Source organism: Euprymna scolopes, chromosome 2, assembly GCF_053919585.1.
Source record: "Euprymna scolopes isolate OS-2025 chromosome 2, ASM5391958v1, whole genome shotgun sequence".
Classification (NCBI taxonomy): Eukaryota; Metazoa; Mollusca; class Cephalopoda; order Sepiida; family Sepiolidae; genus Euprymna; species Euprymna scolopes.
The window spans coordinates 138,299,613-138,318,282 of record NC_136483.1 but is presented as its reverse complement, the minus strand read 5'-3'; the positions used below and the strand labels follow the sequence as shown (position 1 = coordinate 138,318,282).

General features: G+C 30.6%; 1 protein-coding gene across 1 annotated transcript in view; it reads right to left on the bottom strand.

Moving 5' to 3' along the window:
• LOC145296266 (phosphorylase b kinase regulatory subunit beta-like) overlaps positions 1–18,670 on the bottom strand; it is an 83,576-nt gene that overhangs the window by 18,510 nt on the left and 46,396 nt on the right. Inside the window, exons 12-17 of the mRNA XM_080142473.1 lie at positions 18,178–18,275; positions 13,240–13,470; positions 10,941–11,045; positions 9,296–9,378; positions 4,547–4,637; positions 430–594 (exon numbers count right to left, since the gene is read on the bottom strand). Coding sequence (XP_079998599.1) covers positions 430–594; positions 4,547–4,637; positions 9,296–9,378; positions 10,941–11,045; positions 13,240–13,470; positions 18,178–18,275 — 773 coding nt within the window. The remainder of the gene's footprint in view (positions 1–429; positions 595–4,546; positions 4,638–9,295; positions 9,379–10,940; positions 11,046–13,239; positions 13,471–18,177; positions 18,276–18,670) is intronic.

Sequence of the window (18,670 nt, the reverse complement as noted above, 5' to 3'; positions counted from 1 at the left end):
GGAATTGGAACAATTGGAAGATTTGGGGATATTGGAATCGGTATCAGAATCGGAAAAATTGATACCTATTTTCCGATGCCAAATTGATTCTTTTAATTTATTTTTATTTGATTTTGTTTAAAGCAAAATCTTCAATTGCTGGTAATAATGATAAAATAATAAATTTTTACAGATTTTAAATTACCAGTAAAGCTAAAATCGATAGATCATCCTCCACAAGTGTATTTTGACAGTTAGGAAAATATCTGCATATTTAACATGTGTTTTTACGAAAATCGGGGAAAAGAACAATCTTATAGTTAAATAATTAGAGATTCATAAAGAATTGGAATCGGTAATTGTATCGGAATCGGGAAAAATACTGGAAACGTCTCATCAGTAATATATACGCTTCAAGGAAAGGTATGTTTGACCTATGCTAATACCTACCATCACATTAAGTAATTCCTCCTCTTCTGCCATGACAGGGGAGGGCATTGTAATGAAAGGTGTAAAACCAGCCGAGGAGAGTTTTTCTTCAAATGGTTTAAAATTCATGTCATCCATACAATGAAGGAAGTCCAGATGTTCGATACAAGCGGAGGAAATCATTGCCTGCAGAAGAAAATGAGAGAAATATTACATTTAAAAAAATGCATCATTTTTTTGTTTTGTCTTTTTGAGCAAATAACAATAAACGTGTCTTTGTCTGTGACAATTTTTTTCTGATGAATAGGTGAGATAACATGCAATAAAATAAAACAGAAATAATCATTATAAATTAATTATTACTATTATTATTATTTGTTACTAAAGTAAAGAAAATGTATTTTGATATCATTTTACTGCAGTGAAAAAATATGTCTCCTACTAAATATTTGATGCTAGTTTTATGAGTTGCGGGAAGAGTAGATGCGACTTAGGAGGGTAGTTCTCCTCCCTTCATCCTCTGTCACTAATAAAAAAGAAAATATTGATCAGGACTAAATACAAAAAGTGATGATATCATTTGGAATTAAAATTTTGGTTTCTATACAACTTTTAAAAAAGCTATCTAGCACAAATGTAGATGGGAAAAATCTACTTTACTTTATATAAGGCAACAAATATGGCGTTTTGAATTTATTTATAACTTTGCTATATTGCTCTGTAATTATATTGTGTTCTCTAACCAGAGCAATCCTGAACAGTATCTTACATCCAACTTGGCTCTACCAAGTTATATATATATTTCCTGTAAGAAAGAAATAGCGACAGCTAAGAGAGAATTTACTGAAACCACCAAAAATGCATCGAAGGACAGAAATTAGGAACCCGTGACTTCTGGAAAAATCTACAACAGTGTAGTAAATAATGGGCAATCAACAATTCCCCCACTATCCAACAATCATGAGGTTGTTTGCTCAGCAACCGAGGAGGATAACATGCTTACCAGTCGGTTTGCCTCCAACTCCACACCTGGACCCTGCTAACCACACCCTCCCTGACTTTCCTTTGCGAACAGACGCCACACTAGACGATCTGAAAATCATGCCTTCTCAAGTGCATGCTATCATAAAAAAATCTTGACACTTCAAAAGCATGTGGACCTTACCTCATCCCGGCTGTGCTATTAAAAAAGTGCTGCACCGAAGTAACTCCGGTTCTCTCCAAACTTTACAACAAATGCCTTAATGAACCTTGCTTTCCTGCCTTCTGGAAAACTGCTTCTGTGGTACCAGTTTTCAAGAATTCTGGTGAAAGAACTGACCCAGTAAATTACCGCCCCATTAGCCCCATTCCACTTTTCACCAAAATATTTGAGTCCATAATTAACCATGCTCTAGCCCATCACCTAACAGATGCTAAACTTCTGACCGACCAACAATATGGATTTAGGCAAGCCCGTCCCACAGCAGACATCCTAACTGTAATCTCTGAGCATATATACCATTCACTGGACAAAGCAGGGGAGGGTAGAGCGGTAGCTCTAGATATATCTAAGGCTTTTGACAAGGTATGGCATGAAGGTCCTCTCAGGAAAATCAGATCATACGATATCACTGGAAGAATACTTAACATAATTAAATCCTTCTTAGATAAGAGAAAAATCCAGGTTGTCCTCGATGGTCGTACATCTAAACAATATGATATAAATGCAGGAGTGTCTCAGGGGTCTATCCTTGGACCTCTATTGTTCCTAATATTCATAAATGACCTCCCAGACAAAATTGTCTGTGAGATGGGTATATATGCTGATGACACCACGCTCTATAACAGACACGACAGGAAAACAAATGAACACATATCTAAAGAAATGGCAGAAACACTAGAGGATGACCTCCAATCTGTAGTGGAATGGGGACAAAAATGGATGGTCACATTCAGTGCTGCCAAGACTAAACTTGTTTCCTTCAATAACTACAAGAAACCTTCTCTATCACCAATAGCAAAGACTCTTTATCTGAAAGTACATCTTTTAAACTCCTCGGCCTAACATTCACAGGAAACATGAGTTGAAAAAATTACATCGAGAGCATTGCTAGGACCGCTGTGAAAAAGGTAGGTTCTCTCTACCGTGCTAGAAAGCTACTAACGCCCAAAAGTATTCTGTAGCTCTATAAGACCACCATTCACCCATGTATGGAGTATTGTTGTCATATTTGGGCTGGTCCATCTGCTACTAGTCTCTCACTCCTAGACAAGGTTCAAAAGAGAGTCGCCAACTTGATAGGTCCTGAACTGTCATCTAGGCTTCAGCCTCTGCCCCATCGACGAAATGTAGCATCCCTCTGCCTGTTCTACAAGTACTTTAACGGTGAATGCTCTGATGAACTCCAAGCACTTGCACTCCCTCGACGTAAATAACCCGGACAAACTCAACAAGCAGCAAAATCCCACCCCTTTACAGTTGAGATCCCTAGATGTAAGAGAGCCTTCTACTCCAGTAGTTTCTTCCCCAGAACTGCTGGACTTTGGAATTCCCTTCCAGGATCCTGCTTCCTCAACTGTACTGACATGCAGAAATTCAAGTGTAACACGAACCAACATCTTGCTTCCCAACTCCCCACATAGTACCCCTGTAGCTTATATCCTTCATAGTAGCCCCCTACATCAAAGTGGCAATGTGCCTTGTTTGGAGTGAAAATGTAATAAATATATATATATATATATATGCCTGCCATTGTCTAGTCATAAAATACACACAAATATTATGTTTTAATTCATGTAGATTTCTTGTTCATCAATACAGAGCCAATTCTATATTGATTATTATCCAATATATAGTAATGATTTCAAAAGCTATAAAAAAAATATAACTTGGGTACCATCCGCTAGAATTGAAATCAGAAAATTTAACACTCCAGCATTAATCGTTATGTATCTCTCCAGCGTCGTTACCATCTGAGCAGCCGATAGATAGATACGAAAGGTTAAAAATTAAGTGACTTTGAGCTATGAATGTTTAATTTTGCAGGGGAATGTTTTATTCGACTACACCTGCGAAGGTCAACTGTTTCATTTTCAATTTTGACTTCTTAGCAGCAATTTTTGCCAACTAAAATCTACATTTAAAGTGTGCTACAAATCCAAATACCCGGTATATCAAATCTCAACTTTGTATACCAAATATTCTGAGAGGAGTTTGGTAGAGAATTTTTATACACATACCGACAAGATTATATATATATATATATATATATATATATATATATATATATATATATAGAGTCATCCACATACAGTACTGTTTCTCTGTTTCACAACTCATCAGTGCAGCTAGACTGACAAATACCTCAAGCCAGGATCGAAATCTGACCACCCAAACAACAGTTAAGGCTTCTCACCATTCACTATTCAGCTGCTGCGGTGTGGGTAGTGAATATATATATTTCTATGTGCTAGAAAGTATTCATCTTAAATTCTGCACACTTATGTAGAATTTAGAAACTATGCATAAATAGAATTCAGCTTAATAGTGAAATGAAACCAATCATCTAATGAGAAACCATAAAAAGTGAACAATTAATTCATTAATAAATGAAATAAAATACACATCAAGTGCGCTTGAAAGCCAAATCACAACGTAATATAAGGAAAATAAACAAATATTTTACTTGTTTGAAATTTATCACAAATATATTTCAGAGGTATACTCCATCTTCAGTGTGTTTTGTTTCTTTTTTTTCCTTTTCTTCTTCCTTGCCATGTTGTAAAGTCTGAAAGAAGTCTGTTTGTAAAGAGCTGTGCGTTGTATCTGGCGGTTGTATTTTGAAATGTCTGAACTGTGCGTAGGCAATGCGAGAATAACGTCAAGGATGAGAATTCATATAGAAACGTTGTTTTAATTTGAATAAAATAAAATATGCATCAAGTGCGCTCGAAAGCCAAATCACAGTTCAAAGCATTATATAACAATGACAGCACAAAACATAATCATGCATTTTATCCTAGATTTCTTCAGACGACTAACTTGATTTTCTGTTATAATTATTAGGCTGTAGTTTGTATGGAGTACTTTTGAAATAAACACTGAAAATATACGCATAATATACTTTAATGTAATATGATAAAATATATATTTTACCTGAAGTCGACCAAATCGCACTCGGAGGCCACTGCAGTCACCTCTTTTCAATTCAGACAAAAGTTCTAGGAAACATGAAAAATCTCCACTCCTAAAGCAAAAGAATAAACCAAAAACATTTATTAAAAAAACATATATTTCGATCCCTTCCTCTCTTTCTTTCTCTCTCATATAACTAAAATCAAATGTTATAACTTTAGCTGCATCTTAAAAGGTTACAAATACAAAAAATGCTACAAATACGAAAAATGAATTAATTGAAGTCTGTCAAATACTATTGGAACTGTAGGTATGAAATTAGCTCAAAGGATAGAACTTTATGTCACCCTGAGTTCATATAAAACGACTTGGAAGAATACAAAATTTATAGCGTAATCATTATTATATAGACATGTTCCATAAATTCAATATCAACAAAAGATTTTTCTTTCTCAATGTGTCTACAAACATGACTGAAGATTCTTGGAAATTCTCGGAGAAATTTTTATTATTCTGAGAAATGAGGGAAGGCTTCATTAGCAAGCCAGACAACCTATTGTATATTAAAACTGATGGCTTCTTTCTGTCCAGATAACCAGTATTGTGATACCCCCACCCCCCCGCCCAAGTGTTGGTAAGTAAAAGAAGAAAGGTGGAAAAAATATAACAAAAGAAATAGAGTTTATTAATAGACAATAGATAGGAAGCTGTTCACTGTGGTAGACAAAAAGAAATGTGACAAGGGATTGTTGTTCAGAATGTAGCAATGACTGTAACTAAAGGATCACACAATGGACCTGAAATATATTTAGATTTGGCTTGTGGGTACTTTAGGATTATCAATGGGTTTATGACGCTGGGGAATGGCTATGGGTTTGTGACAATCAATGAGATTTTAATGGCATTAAGAACAATTTACGGATGACAAAGTTCAGCTTACAACAGTACAGTTGACAGGAATTAGAGTTTGGATGCCGATGAAGGTAGTTGTAAGCTGAACACAGTCGAACACAGATCGTGGCTTGGAATAGATGGCAAGATAAATTGATAGGCCTTCTGAAAAACTCAATCTCGACAGTAGATGTAGATGTAGATTTTAGCTTTTAGAGAGTTGGGAGTGTCATACACACATCCGAAGTCCAATGTATGTGTCGCAAAGTGTTGCAGTTTGTGTTTTTTTTTGTTTCCCTGTGTTCTATTTTATACTTATGAACCCATATGCTTCTCTTGATGACCACCAGTGTGAGACACTATGACGATATGGCTATAAGAAGATAAGGTGATGGAGAACACATCCACAGCACACAACGTTAGGGTCAGCAAACTGTCGAGCAGGGTAGCATGTGATGTCAAAATATTTCTAAATTTGGATTCGTTATGCAGTATTTGTTTCATCACAATGTATGATCAAACCTGCTGACCGACTGAACTGAAGAATTGCTGGTAACGATGTTCCACATTTTTGTTTTTGTTTATTATATTTAAAGAAAAAAATTTTTTATCTCTAAATCCATTTTTTTTATCTCACTATACAAAAAAATGGAGAAAAATATTCATACTATTTCTAATATTGTTAAAATCTCTGTTTAATGCATTTATCATTTTATTACAACTCCACTGTCTAATTGGACCAATAGCAAAATGATGATTTCCATTTCCTTTATTATGTACTAGCGGGGGGGGGGGGGTACCCGGCGATGCCCGGGTGTTTCGAGGTGTGTTTGGTTTTGGGTAAATCCAAACTCCCGGGGAAGGGGGAAGGTAAAATAAAAAAAAAAAGTTTTGGTACGCGGGTATGAGGATCGAACCTTTGAGGCAAAGTTGGAAATTAAAGTGTTAAAAAAACACGTGCAACGCTAACCACTGGGCCACCGCGACATGCAAAGGAACACGTTTGAATTTATTTATTTAACTATTGATAGGTGGCAGCAATAAAAGTTAACTCTGCTGCTTCTATTTGACCTAATTATTGAGGTCAAATAGAACAGTTAACTTGGGTTTGACTGTTTTTTTCCCCAACATATGTTGGGGAGAGGGAAACCAGCTCCCCATTTTCCAGACTGATTAGCAACTGTCTGATATGAGAGAACTTTGTCTCCACATTGATCAAAGCTGATTGCTTCTGGACGTTTCCCTGCGTTTGAATTAGTTTCGCTTTTTATACGAAAAAGCCCAATCAACACGTGAGAAGCCAAAATAGCAATAATTTTGTAAAAGTCGATGTAAATAAATCTATACGCTACGCGCTTTCCTAAATCCTAGATATTATTATATAGGACCTATATAAACAGTTGTAAGCGATCGTAATGAACCCGGGACTGTGTGCGAAAGAAGCCTTTGCGAGACATACACAAAATGGTCACACACATTTTACCTTTTATATATATATATAGAAGATGTGCTGATGCAGACATTTTAATAAAAGTTTCAGAAATGTGTGTTTACTAAATAGTTTGTTGATATTGCATTTTGGAGTATATGTACATTACAATGATTATGTCATAAATTATATATATAAATATATATGTATAGAAGAGAACTTGAATGCCTACTAGACACTGCCCTTAGGTGTCTAAGCTCTCTCCGTATGGAGGTTTGTCAGGACAATCTGGCATGAGGATATTTTTCCCTACAAATAAACCCTGGCTAAAATTCAAAACCACATAGTATTTGCGGCCCAAATGGTGCTCCTTCTCTAAGTGATGTTAGCTCAAGTAAGAACACGAAGCTGGATACTCCACCAGACTAGATGAATTCTTGTTTTGGAATCCAGTAACACCAAGAGATCACAAGAAAGATATACTATAACATATGTAAGTGGTCAATTGAGGAGAGGAAAATTGTATTCTTAACTTCTTTGCTAACTCAGTGTTTGAGATGTAAAGGAAAACTTCACTGGAATATTCAAATATCTATGTATCTCATATAGAGATCAAGAAAGAGGCTCCTTGATTTTGGAGAACTTTGACTGAAGTAAAATGAAACTATATATATATATATATATATATATATATACACACACACACACACACACACATACTAGTAGGCCGCTTGGCATTGCCCGATTGTAAAATATGCATAAATATATTTTAATTCATACAGAAACTGAGACACGTTATGCATGCGCGTATTATATTTTTTCTAAACAGTTCACTTCTTGTGAGTAAAAAAAAGATACTCGAGCTGAGATCAAAACCTAAACAGGGAGTCAAGTATGATAACCATTAGGCCAGTTTGACATGATTTTTAAAAAATGTTTTTAAACCTAATTACTCTTAACGTAAGAAATCTGTCATGTGAATCATTCACGCATGTGCATTTGTGAAACAGTTGATAAACAGATAAAAATGACCCTCACGTATCAATTTTTCAATTTAACCCTTTTTTCCGGATGAAAACTGATTAAAAAGCTTTCCACATGTCTGAATACCCTATATACCAAATTTCAAGTCTGTAGATCAAAAATTCGTTGAGTATATAGGTTGAGAAGTGTCCTCTCACACACACATATTCTCACTTTACATATACATAATATTTTTTTATTTTTTATTTGGATCTGGGGCTTATGCTGTATTTTTTTTTTGCTTTGACTCTAAATATGAAATCTGAAAAATATGTTTCTGATTTTTCTAAAATCCAAAATGGCGTCATTGTTTTGGAAAACTTTTATTTTGTGGGGGTTTATGCATATTACCTTAAATAAGTGTTTTAAATTTCTGTTTTGACAAATTTTACATATTGGACATGGTTTGTGTGATCCTGATATAAACACAGTGAGGAATTCAAGGATTGATCACCCAACTCCTATAAGTTTCTCCAGAAATACTATATACATACAAGACAAAATAAAATGAAAAATAAGGATTTAAAATGACAAATATAACAAATGAGTTTTCTAATTCCATAGAATTTCAAAAGTTAGACTTTTTTCTTCAGAGGAAATAACTAGCAAAATAAAGGTATAGGATTGCTAATTAGCATAAAAATCCAATTTTTTTAAAAAATTATGATATTTGAAAAAGTGTTTTAAAATACTAAAAAGAAATTTAAAAAATTAAATATAGTCAAAAGGCAAAATCCGATCAGTGAATTTTTTGATAAATAAATTACAAGTCAAAAATCTATAATATTGACATGAATTGGTATGAAGAAAAATATGTTATCAGGGTTTGGTTATAAGGACAAATGTCTTCATCTAAAATTTAAATCAATTTTTTCATAAAGTTTCAGGAAAAGGTTATACAGACAAGAATACAAAAAAAATGTTGAGTCGATAGAGGCGAATATACTGAAATGTGTATTTTTCATCTTGTTTAACCAAAATCGTGACTGGAAATGAGACATGACTATGTGACCTTGACACTTAAACATTGATTTTGGGCTAAAAAGTTCATAAAAATTATTTTGATAAAAATGTTCCAAAAGAAAAAAAAAAAAAAAAAAAAAAAAAAAAATGAAAGTGCCTGTTCTATCAGGACAATGTATCAATCACTCCATGAGTGAGAACAAACTAACACAAAGAAAAAAGATCTTAATCATATAGCTGCTACACCCTAAAGAATTTTATGGACATGGCAATAAAATGCTTATCACAGATAAAAATTGTGACTTCATAAACAATAAAATAAATCTCATGTTACGTTGTTTTTTGTTTTTATTATTAATCCATAAACTTGATCATCTATGGTGTATTAAAGAGTTAAATAAAAGAACAGTATTTAAAACCACAGAAATCATTCAGAATTTTTAGAATAAATATTTAACACTTACATCACAATATCATGTCGGATGACCATACAAAATGTCGGTCGACCGTATAGTTTCCAACTATTCGCTAAGAAAGATAAATCGCTCTGGAAAAAAAAAAAAAAAAGTCATAATATAATTATATTAACATTTGTTTACATGGTAGATACATAATTGATGATAACCATTTAAAGGGTGTTTGAGACAAATTTGATATTTTTTGACATTGTTTCATTTCAGAAACGTTTGAAGTATTTGATAGTAAAGTACAATGGATAGCTGTTTTTGTATAGTAATGTTCTGGATGTCATAGATGGCAGGAAGTAGCCAGAATAGAAAGTGACCTGTATCATTATTCATGCTGGGTTAAAAAATTTGGAAATTTAAGCTGCAGCTCAATACTCCTTGAAAGTTGTGCAATGTAACCGGGGGATTGCGATGGAGATCTGCAAGCAATCATTCCCTTAGAAGGATCATAACAAGTGTTCCGAATTTGTCCACAATAAAACGATAAAAAAAAAAAAAAGGTGTGGCAAGATCAAGGTAAGTCAATGCTAATCATGGCAAGAAAGACGGATGCCAGAGTGGTGATTATAAAGAAAGCAGAGTTGCAAAGGCAAACTACTCACCACCCAGGCCCAAGAGAATCGTCCTACAAAAGCCAAGACAAGTCTGTATTTCTTTTCCTTATGACAAGCTCTATTTCCTATTGTGTTTTTATTGAGCTTTTTTATTTGTTTGAGATTATTATATAAATATTGATATTTACACTAGATTTAAGTTTACACTTGCTTTTGTCTGGGAAACTTTTCATTCCTCTTGCCTGAATTATATATATATATATATATATATATATATATATGAATGATATTCTTTGATAGTTCTCCAATTTCTTCAACATCCTCCTTTTTTATTCCACAAACCATGACCTATATTTCAGCCTCATCACCATGCAGACAGATGGAAATACAACATTCATTTATGTGTCATATTACAAGTATGTCAAAAATTTTGAAAATGAGTTGCACTAACACACCACTCAATAAATCTCAGGCCGGAAATACAGATTAAAAAAATCTATGATTTTTATAAAGTACTAACCTTCAAATGGCACATGTCAAAATTTGAACCTAATCACAATATTAATCTAAAAATTAGTTATTTTAATGGAAGCTACTTTGAAGGAGGAAATCACAAAAAAAAAAACCGACCACTTATAGAAGAAAAAATGTGCTCTTTCACCAAGACAATGTATTATATCGTAAATTAAATTACAACGATGCCAAAACTACATGAAGGCACTTCTAACTGCTTCTACATCACACTATTCTCCAGATATGGCTTTTAGCGAATACTGGAGTTTTGCATATATAGAAAGACTGATACAGGCAAAGAGATTGATCTCTAATGAAAAAGTGATATTGGAAACTGAGGCATATTTGGAGACAAATTATTCTGCAAAAAAGGAATTGAATTCTTAGAGAGCATTGGAATCAGTGTAACACATTAGAATAAAAAACTGTGTTGATGAATAAAGTCAAATTTTGTCTAAAAGTTGTTGTTTTACTAGTTATGCCTGGGATTTCTTGAATGATGTGGTAACATTTAATTTTGTTACATAAAAGCAATCAAATAGTCAGATGCATTTTAACATAAAAAGCCAACTTACTTTGCAGTCATCAACAACAAGCGAAATATCTTGTGCCAAATAAAAGTTGCTGAGTTCAAACAGAAGCGGATAACAAAGAACCGTTTGACCACAAATACGATAAATCTGAAAAAAAAAAGAAAAAAAAGAAAGAGAAATAACAAAGATGTGATTAATAATTATTCTCTTTTCTATCAAAGATGATTTTTTTATGGCTTATCAATCCTTTATAGTTATTTAATACAAAAATCACACATCTATATAAGAATACACAAATGCACTTCATATTCGTACATACATTATCACCTTTCACCCATATAAAAGAAAAGACACTAGAAGACGATGGGTGAGAGTCAATTGTGCTGAAAACAATGTTTACCAATGCTAAGGAATAATGTTTACAAAGAGTAATCTATTCAAAAAATAATACTTATAGGAGTATAGTTATAAGTTGGATGCTTTCTTAAGGTGCCCTGTTTTCCTTTTCTTGAGTAACGATGGTATCCAATGTGAAATTTCCTCCAAGAATAATGTTTTCCAAGAATTAGTGTCATGTACTCTGCGAGCTTTGTATTCCAAGAATATAAATAATTATCCTACCTATAGAATTGTACTAGCAGGGACGCCTGGTATTGCCTGATCATAAAATATGCTTAAATATGATATTGGTCATTTGCATATCTTTATATAGCTGCTGCTATCAGGATCAATGACTTAGGTATATATGCTTGACTTATCTACCAAGCTTCCGCCATGAATGTTAAGTCTTTGTTTTCTTGATATTCAATGATATGCAGGGACACTTTGGTGACCGTATCATCTGTAGAAAGACCCCATACGTAAATTACAAACTTTTATTCATGTGCATGTATTTATCTTAAAGAAAATATGTATCAAGCCAATCCTCAGATGATTCCTGAACTAAAAAAAGGCCATCACAGTTAAAACAAAGACAGTGCCAATAGAAGATGTATATCACAGTTATTGGCAATCGTGTATTGCTTTGTACACAGGACTTATTGAATGGCTATAAAAGCAAAGACGTGATGGATATTATATATATATATTATATATATATATAGGAGAGAGAGAGAGAGAGAGAGAGAGAGAGAGAGAGAGAGAGAGAGAGAGAGAGAGAGACTTTTATTAGTGACTAGCAAGAGCGTCTACATTGCCTGGTCATAAAATGCACTTAAATATGATATTTAATTTTATTTTAATTTATGCAGATTTTGTATTTATTATTATAGAATCAATTATTTCATATTATATTGTATCCAATATATAGTCATCATTTTAAAAGTAAAAAAAAAATATCATTTGAGTGCCATCAAAACCAAAATCAAAACATAATTTCACGATCAAAATCATGTCTACCATATCAGCAAATACTGAAGTTGGATTGTAGAAAGGAGTGTGAACTTTGTTAAGTACAAGCTGGTTTCTACTCCAACAATGGTTTTGATAGACAAAATGCAAGTAAGGGCAGTCAGACGGTCCACAGAGTTTATAATTTATATAGATTTGACAACTTTATTTGGTATTAAAATAATTCATAAAAAGTTGATATGCCACCAAACCAAACCAAACCAAAGTTTCATAATTTGAAGACCGTGAGTTCAATTCTTGTACAGTGCAGTAGATTTTTATTAATGGATAAGCTATTTGAACAATTTCAGCTTTCTCTAACCGTTTAGCTCATTAGTCAAGCAGTACAAGTTTTTTAACATTAAAAAATGTTTTTATGTCAAAATGTGTACCACTTTACATACAAGGAGGCAATCTGAAAAATGAAATGATATGAGAATGATAGGATGGATGTGTAATGCAAGTCTTAAAGGCAGGCTTAGATCTAATGATCTCTGGAGGAAGATTAAATTTGTACAGTTTAGGGAGATGTGTATAAGACGGGAAACTTTGTTGGTTTGGTCACATTAAAAGAATGGATGAGAGTGCTTGGGTTAGTAGATGTAAAACAGTTGAGGTAGCAGGGCCGGTTGGTAAGGGAAGACTAAACATGGGAGGAAGTGATGGACTTGAGATAAAGAGACATAAAAAAGACCTGGACAGAGAGAGAGAGAGAGAGAGAGAGAGAGAGAGAGAGAGAGAGAGAGAGAGAGAGAGAGAGAGAAAAGTTTATTTGAAAATCAATTTCTAAAAACTGGCGAACACATGCTAGCATGTAAAACAGACATGTAAAACTGATGATTATAGTTCAAAGAAAATCAGTACCAATGACAATAACTCCTAATCTGAAAAATTCCAGAAAAAAGATGAAAATCTCATACAAAAAAAAAAAGTTATATTTTATTCATCATACCTTTGAAGTGCTAAGAACGCCAAATGGCCTTTGAGGTCGGCCAGAAATGCCTAATTTCTTATTTGAACCAAGATACTCGTAAGCCCTGGTTAGTTCTTTTGGTGACCAAATTTGAATGGGTTCAATTTGCCGAGGCGTCTGTGTTTCAATTCCGTAAGTTCCAAGCAGTTGTTGTAATTCAGCACTTTCAGAAATGAGTACCATTTGAATAACCAAATCATCAGGAGTTCCCTGGTTAAAAAAGAAAAAAAATATTCAATAGTTTTAACAATATCAATACTATATAGAGTGACTCCAAAATTTATAAAGACTGTTGGGCATTCATGATTGAAACTTGGTGGACAAGTCCAATATAGACTGAAGTTTATTTGTGCCAAAATATGGTTGGAGTGTAAAAAGGATTGGAAATTTTATTAACAATTCTATGGGTGGCATTCTTTTTTTTTTTGTTTTGGGCAGAGGGGAGGGAGGGGATCACCCTTTATTAATATTCTTTATATCAATTTTGTAAATATTAGTGATGGAACGATTCCAATATTTTTCCCTGATTCCAATGCAATTACAGATTCCTTACTAAATTCCCAATTCTGATACAATTACTAATTCCAATTCTTTATAAATCTCTGAAGTAGCTATTTTTCCTCAATTATCGTAAAAACACATTTTAAAGTGTGCAGATATTTTCTTAAGTGTAAAAAATACACTTGTAAAGGATGATGTATAGACTTTAGTTGTACTATTAGTTAAAAATCAATAAATATTTTATATTTTATCATTACTACCAGCAGTGGAAAATTTGGCCTTTGACAAAATTAAATAAAAAAAAAGACTATTAAAAGAATCATTTTTGGCATTAGAAAATAGGTACTAATTTTTCCAATTCCGATACCATTAAAAGTTCCGATTTTTCCAATTCCTGATTCCGTTAATAATCACAACACTAGTAAATATATTTATTATTATATTATATAAATATATTTATTATTATATTATATAATATAAATATGTCTATTATTATATTATATTATATAAATATATCTATTATTATATTATATTATATAAATATATCTATTATTATATTATATAAATATATTTATTATAATATTATATAAATATATTTATTATTATATTATATAAATATTTCTATTATTATATTATATAAATATATCTATTATTATATTATATAAATATATTTATTATAATATACAAATATATTTTTTATTATATTATATAAATATATCTATTATTATATTATATAAATATGTCTATTATTATATTATATTATATAAATATATCTATTATTATATTATATAAATATATCTATTATTATATTATATAAATATATCTATTATTATATTATATAAATATATTTATTATTATATTATATAAATAAATCTATTATTATATTATATAAATATATTTATTATTATATTATATATAGTTATTATTATATTATATAAATATATCTATTATTATATTATATAAATATATCTATTATTATATTATATAAATATATCTATTATTATATTATATAGATATATTTTCTATTATATTATACATATATTTTTTATTATATTATGTAAATATCTTTTTATTATATTATAAATATATTTATTATATTATAAATATATTTATTATTATATTATATAAATATATTTATTATAATATTATATAAATATATTTTTTATTATATTATATAAATATATTTTTTATCATATTATATAAATATATTTTTTATCATATTATATAAATATATTTATCATTATATTATATAAATATATTATTTATTATATAAATATATTTTTTATTATATTATATAAATATATCTATTATTGTATTATATTAATATATCTATTATTATATTATATAAATATATCTATTATTATATTATATAAATATATCTATTATTATATTATATAAATATATTTATTATTATATTATATAAATATATCTATTATTATATTATATAAATATATCTATTATTATGTTATATAAATATATTTTTACTATATTATATAAATATATTATTATATTATATAAATATATCTATTATTATATTATATAAATATATTATTATATTATATAAATATATCTATTATTATGTTATATAAATATATTTTTACTATATTATATAAATATATCATTATATTATATAAATATATCTATTATTATATTATATAAATATATCTATTACTATATTATATAAATATATTTTCTACTATATTATATAAATATATCTATTATTATATTATATAAATATATTTATTATTATATTATATAAGTATATTTATTATAACATTATATAAATATATTGATTATTACATTTTATAAATATATTTATTATTATATTATATAAATATATTTTTTACTCCAACTAAGAAAAAGAGGAAATATTTTGGGGAGAGCGTTCAACCACCAGAAGACTGTCACATGGATTTGTAATAAAACAGTTAAAGGCATTGATTAGCAACCTTCAACCTCTAAAAAATTGACAGTCTTCTAGAGGTTGAAGGTTCAATCCAAGCAATAATAACTAAGACTAAACATTTTCTTTGTCAAAAATCAAGTGAGCTCGTTGTTTTGTTCATCATCTCTATCCAAATCTTTTTCTTTTTTACACATCTTTTTTCTAAATAAAACAACACAAAAGAAGCTAAGAATATAATTATGAATTAATACTTCTACCCAGTTATGTTTGATAAATCAAGAGCAACCTACCTCCGTTTTAGTTTGAAATTCTGTATAGATCCTAAAGTTTGGCATAAAGATTTCCAAGTTCAAAAAGAAACACCTGAGAAATGTTAAAGGTTACTTCAGGCAAAACATTATGAAAATAATTACCAAGATGAGAACAATAATTTGAATAATCCAAATTATTACTCTTCATCTAAAAAATTCTGAAATAAAATATTCATTTTTAGCTTCATTTGTATAATAAAAGTGAACGTGTGTTTGGCTCACTTCTCATGTCTTTATGAGCAAAGATGGGTTTTGTCTTCTTTTTCTTATCAATTAGTTTTTTTCCTTTTATTTTTTGTCTTATCAATTAGTTTTGTCTTCTTTTTCTTATCAAGACTCTGTGCTGGTTCCCATTCTGTTTCTACCTTATATTAATGATATGCTGAAAATGATTGGTGGAAATATAATCCTATTTGCAAATGCTGTCAAATTAGTGGCTCGTAGAAGCAAAATCTTCAATGTGCCTGGAAATGGTCCATTGAATGTTGATAAATGTTGCATATTGCAGTGGGTTTCCCTGACTCAGCTTTTACTTTCAGCACTGACATGGCTCTGCTCAAGAAGGCAAACGAAATAAAAGATCTTGACATTCTTGTTGACTCATCCTTGACGACATTGCATTCAGACTGCAAACAAAGCAAGGAACACTGTTTCTGCAAACTCACTCCTGAAATATTTCTTCCATTTCAGGTTTCCCTCATCAGACCACTAGTAAAGTATATTGTTCAGGCCTTTTATCCATATCTAATACCTGATATCCAGCATGTGGAGAGAGTTCAATGATTGGTTACTTGAATGGTGCAGCATCTATGGGATCTGCCTTATGAAAGCCGAACGAAGAAACTCAACTTTTTCTCTCTTGAATTCCAATGATTAATCAATGATCTCCTTTTGGCATACAATTTCCTCAATGATAAATACAATACAACTTACAACCTATTATTTACTCCTGCATTAGAAAAAGGTCTATGTGGACACAGAAACTATTTCACTGTTGATTTTGATTAAACAAGACGAGGGCTGCTTTCTCAATCAAGATCACAAAACCTCGGAATAAACTTCCACGAGAGGTAAATGCACCAACAACACAGCAATTAAAGATTAATGTGAACAGATGCTGAGCTAATGGATTCTCTTCTGAATAAATTTCTATCAACCTTCCCTCACATGGTAATTGAAGTATGCTTGTTTTATTTTTTGCCAAATTAATTGAATTGGATTATCCATTAGTTTTTGTCTTCTTTTTCTTATTAATTAGTTTGTCATCTTTTTTTATCGATGAGTTTTGTTTTCTTTTTTATTGATTAGTTTTGCCTTCTTTTTATTGATTGGTTTTGTCTTCTTTTTTTATCGATTAGTTTTGTCTTCTTTTTTTTTAATTATTTTTGTCTTCTTTTTTTATTAATTAGTTTTGTCTTTTATTATTGACTAATTTTGTATTTTTTATTGATTAGTTTTGTCTTTTTTATTAATTAGTTTTTTTTTATTGATTAGTTTTGTCTTTTTTATTGATTAGTTTTGTTTTCTTTTTTATTGATTGGTTTTGTCTTTTATTGTTGATTAGTTTTGTCTTTTTTATTGATTAGTTTTGTCTTTTTTATTAATTAGTTTTGTCTTTTTTATTAATTAGTTTTGTCTTTTTTATTAATTAGTTTTGTCTTCTTTTTTTATTGATTAGTTTTGTCATCCTTCTTTATCAATTAGTTTTTGTCTTCTTTTCCTAATCGATTAATTGTCTTCTTTTTCTTATTGATTAGTTTTGTTTTCTTTGATTTCAATTAGTGAATAGGAATTAAATTGCAAAGCGATAGCAAGTAGGCAAAGCCAGCTAATCTTGGCCAAAGTGATTTGCATAAACTATTAATGTTCAGTAAAACAAAATTTGTAGAATTTTTACGGCTATTTTCCACTGTTATTTGTACACATTTTTCATCTACAAATTTACGAAACATTTTTAACTTAAGATTTACCAACTTGTTTTAGCTTTTTGTAATAAAAATCAACTTGGAAAACAATCAGTTATAGTCTGCTTTTTGTTTACATTCACAAAGAAAACTGTATTAACCCTAACTTCAACATGAATTTTTACATGAATTGCCTACCTTTGATTTAGCTCGTACATATAGTCTGCATTACATTTTAAATGGATAGACTCTCACTCAGCAGATTTCAGCTTGAGTAAATAATAATTCGGCTTACCTGAAATGCACTATATCGTGAACTAAAACGAGGTCTTTCTGGGGCAGGTAGATAACGGCGGATAGGATCAAGTTCATTTATATTTAATAAGTCCTCCCCTGAAAAAAAAAAAATTATAGCAATGTATTTTACAGAAATTATATTCTTCAAATGATCATATATGCTTCTTTATCCATCAAAACATGTGACATTTTTTTTTTTGTTAATGGAATTTAAAATTGTTCACATTGTTAGATTTTTTTACCTATTTGCAAATATCGCATTCTTTTGTTGATGGGAACAGTCAAATTACCCAACCAGAAATCTTTGCATTCTCATGGGATGCAAGATAATATTGTTTTTGGTGGGAGGGAAGTACAAATACTTAGACTAGGAACTTAAAAATTACAGTTGTAAAACTATTGTTTGCTGGGGAGAGTGTCTTGGTTTGTCCATGCCGTGGAGATGTCTCTGGAATGACTGTTACATTGTAGTATGGAACTACGATAAAAAC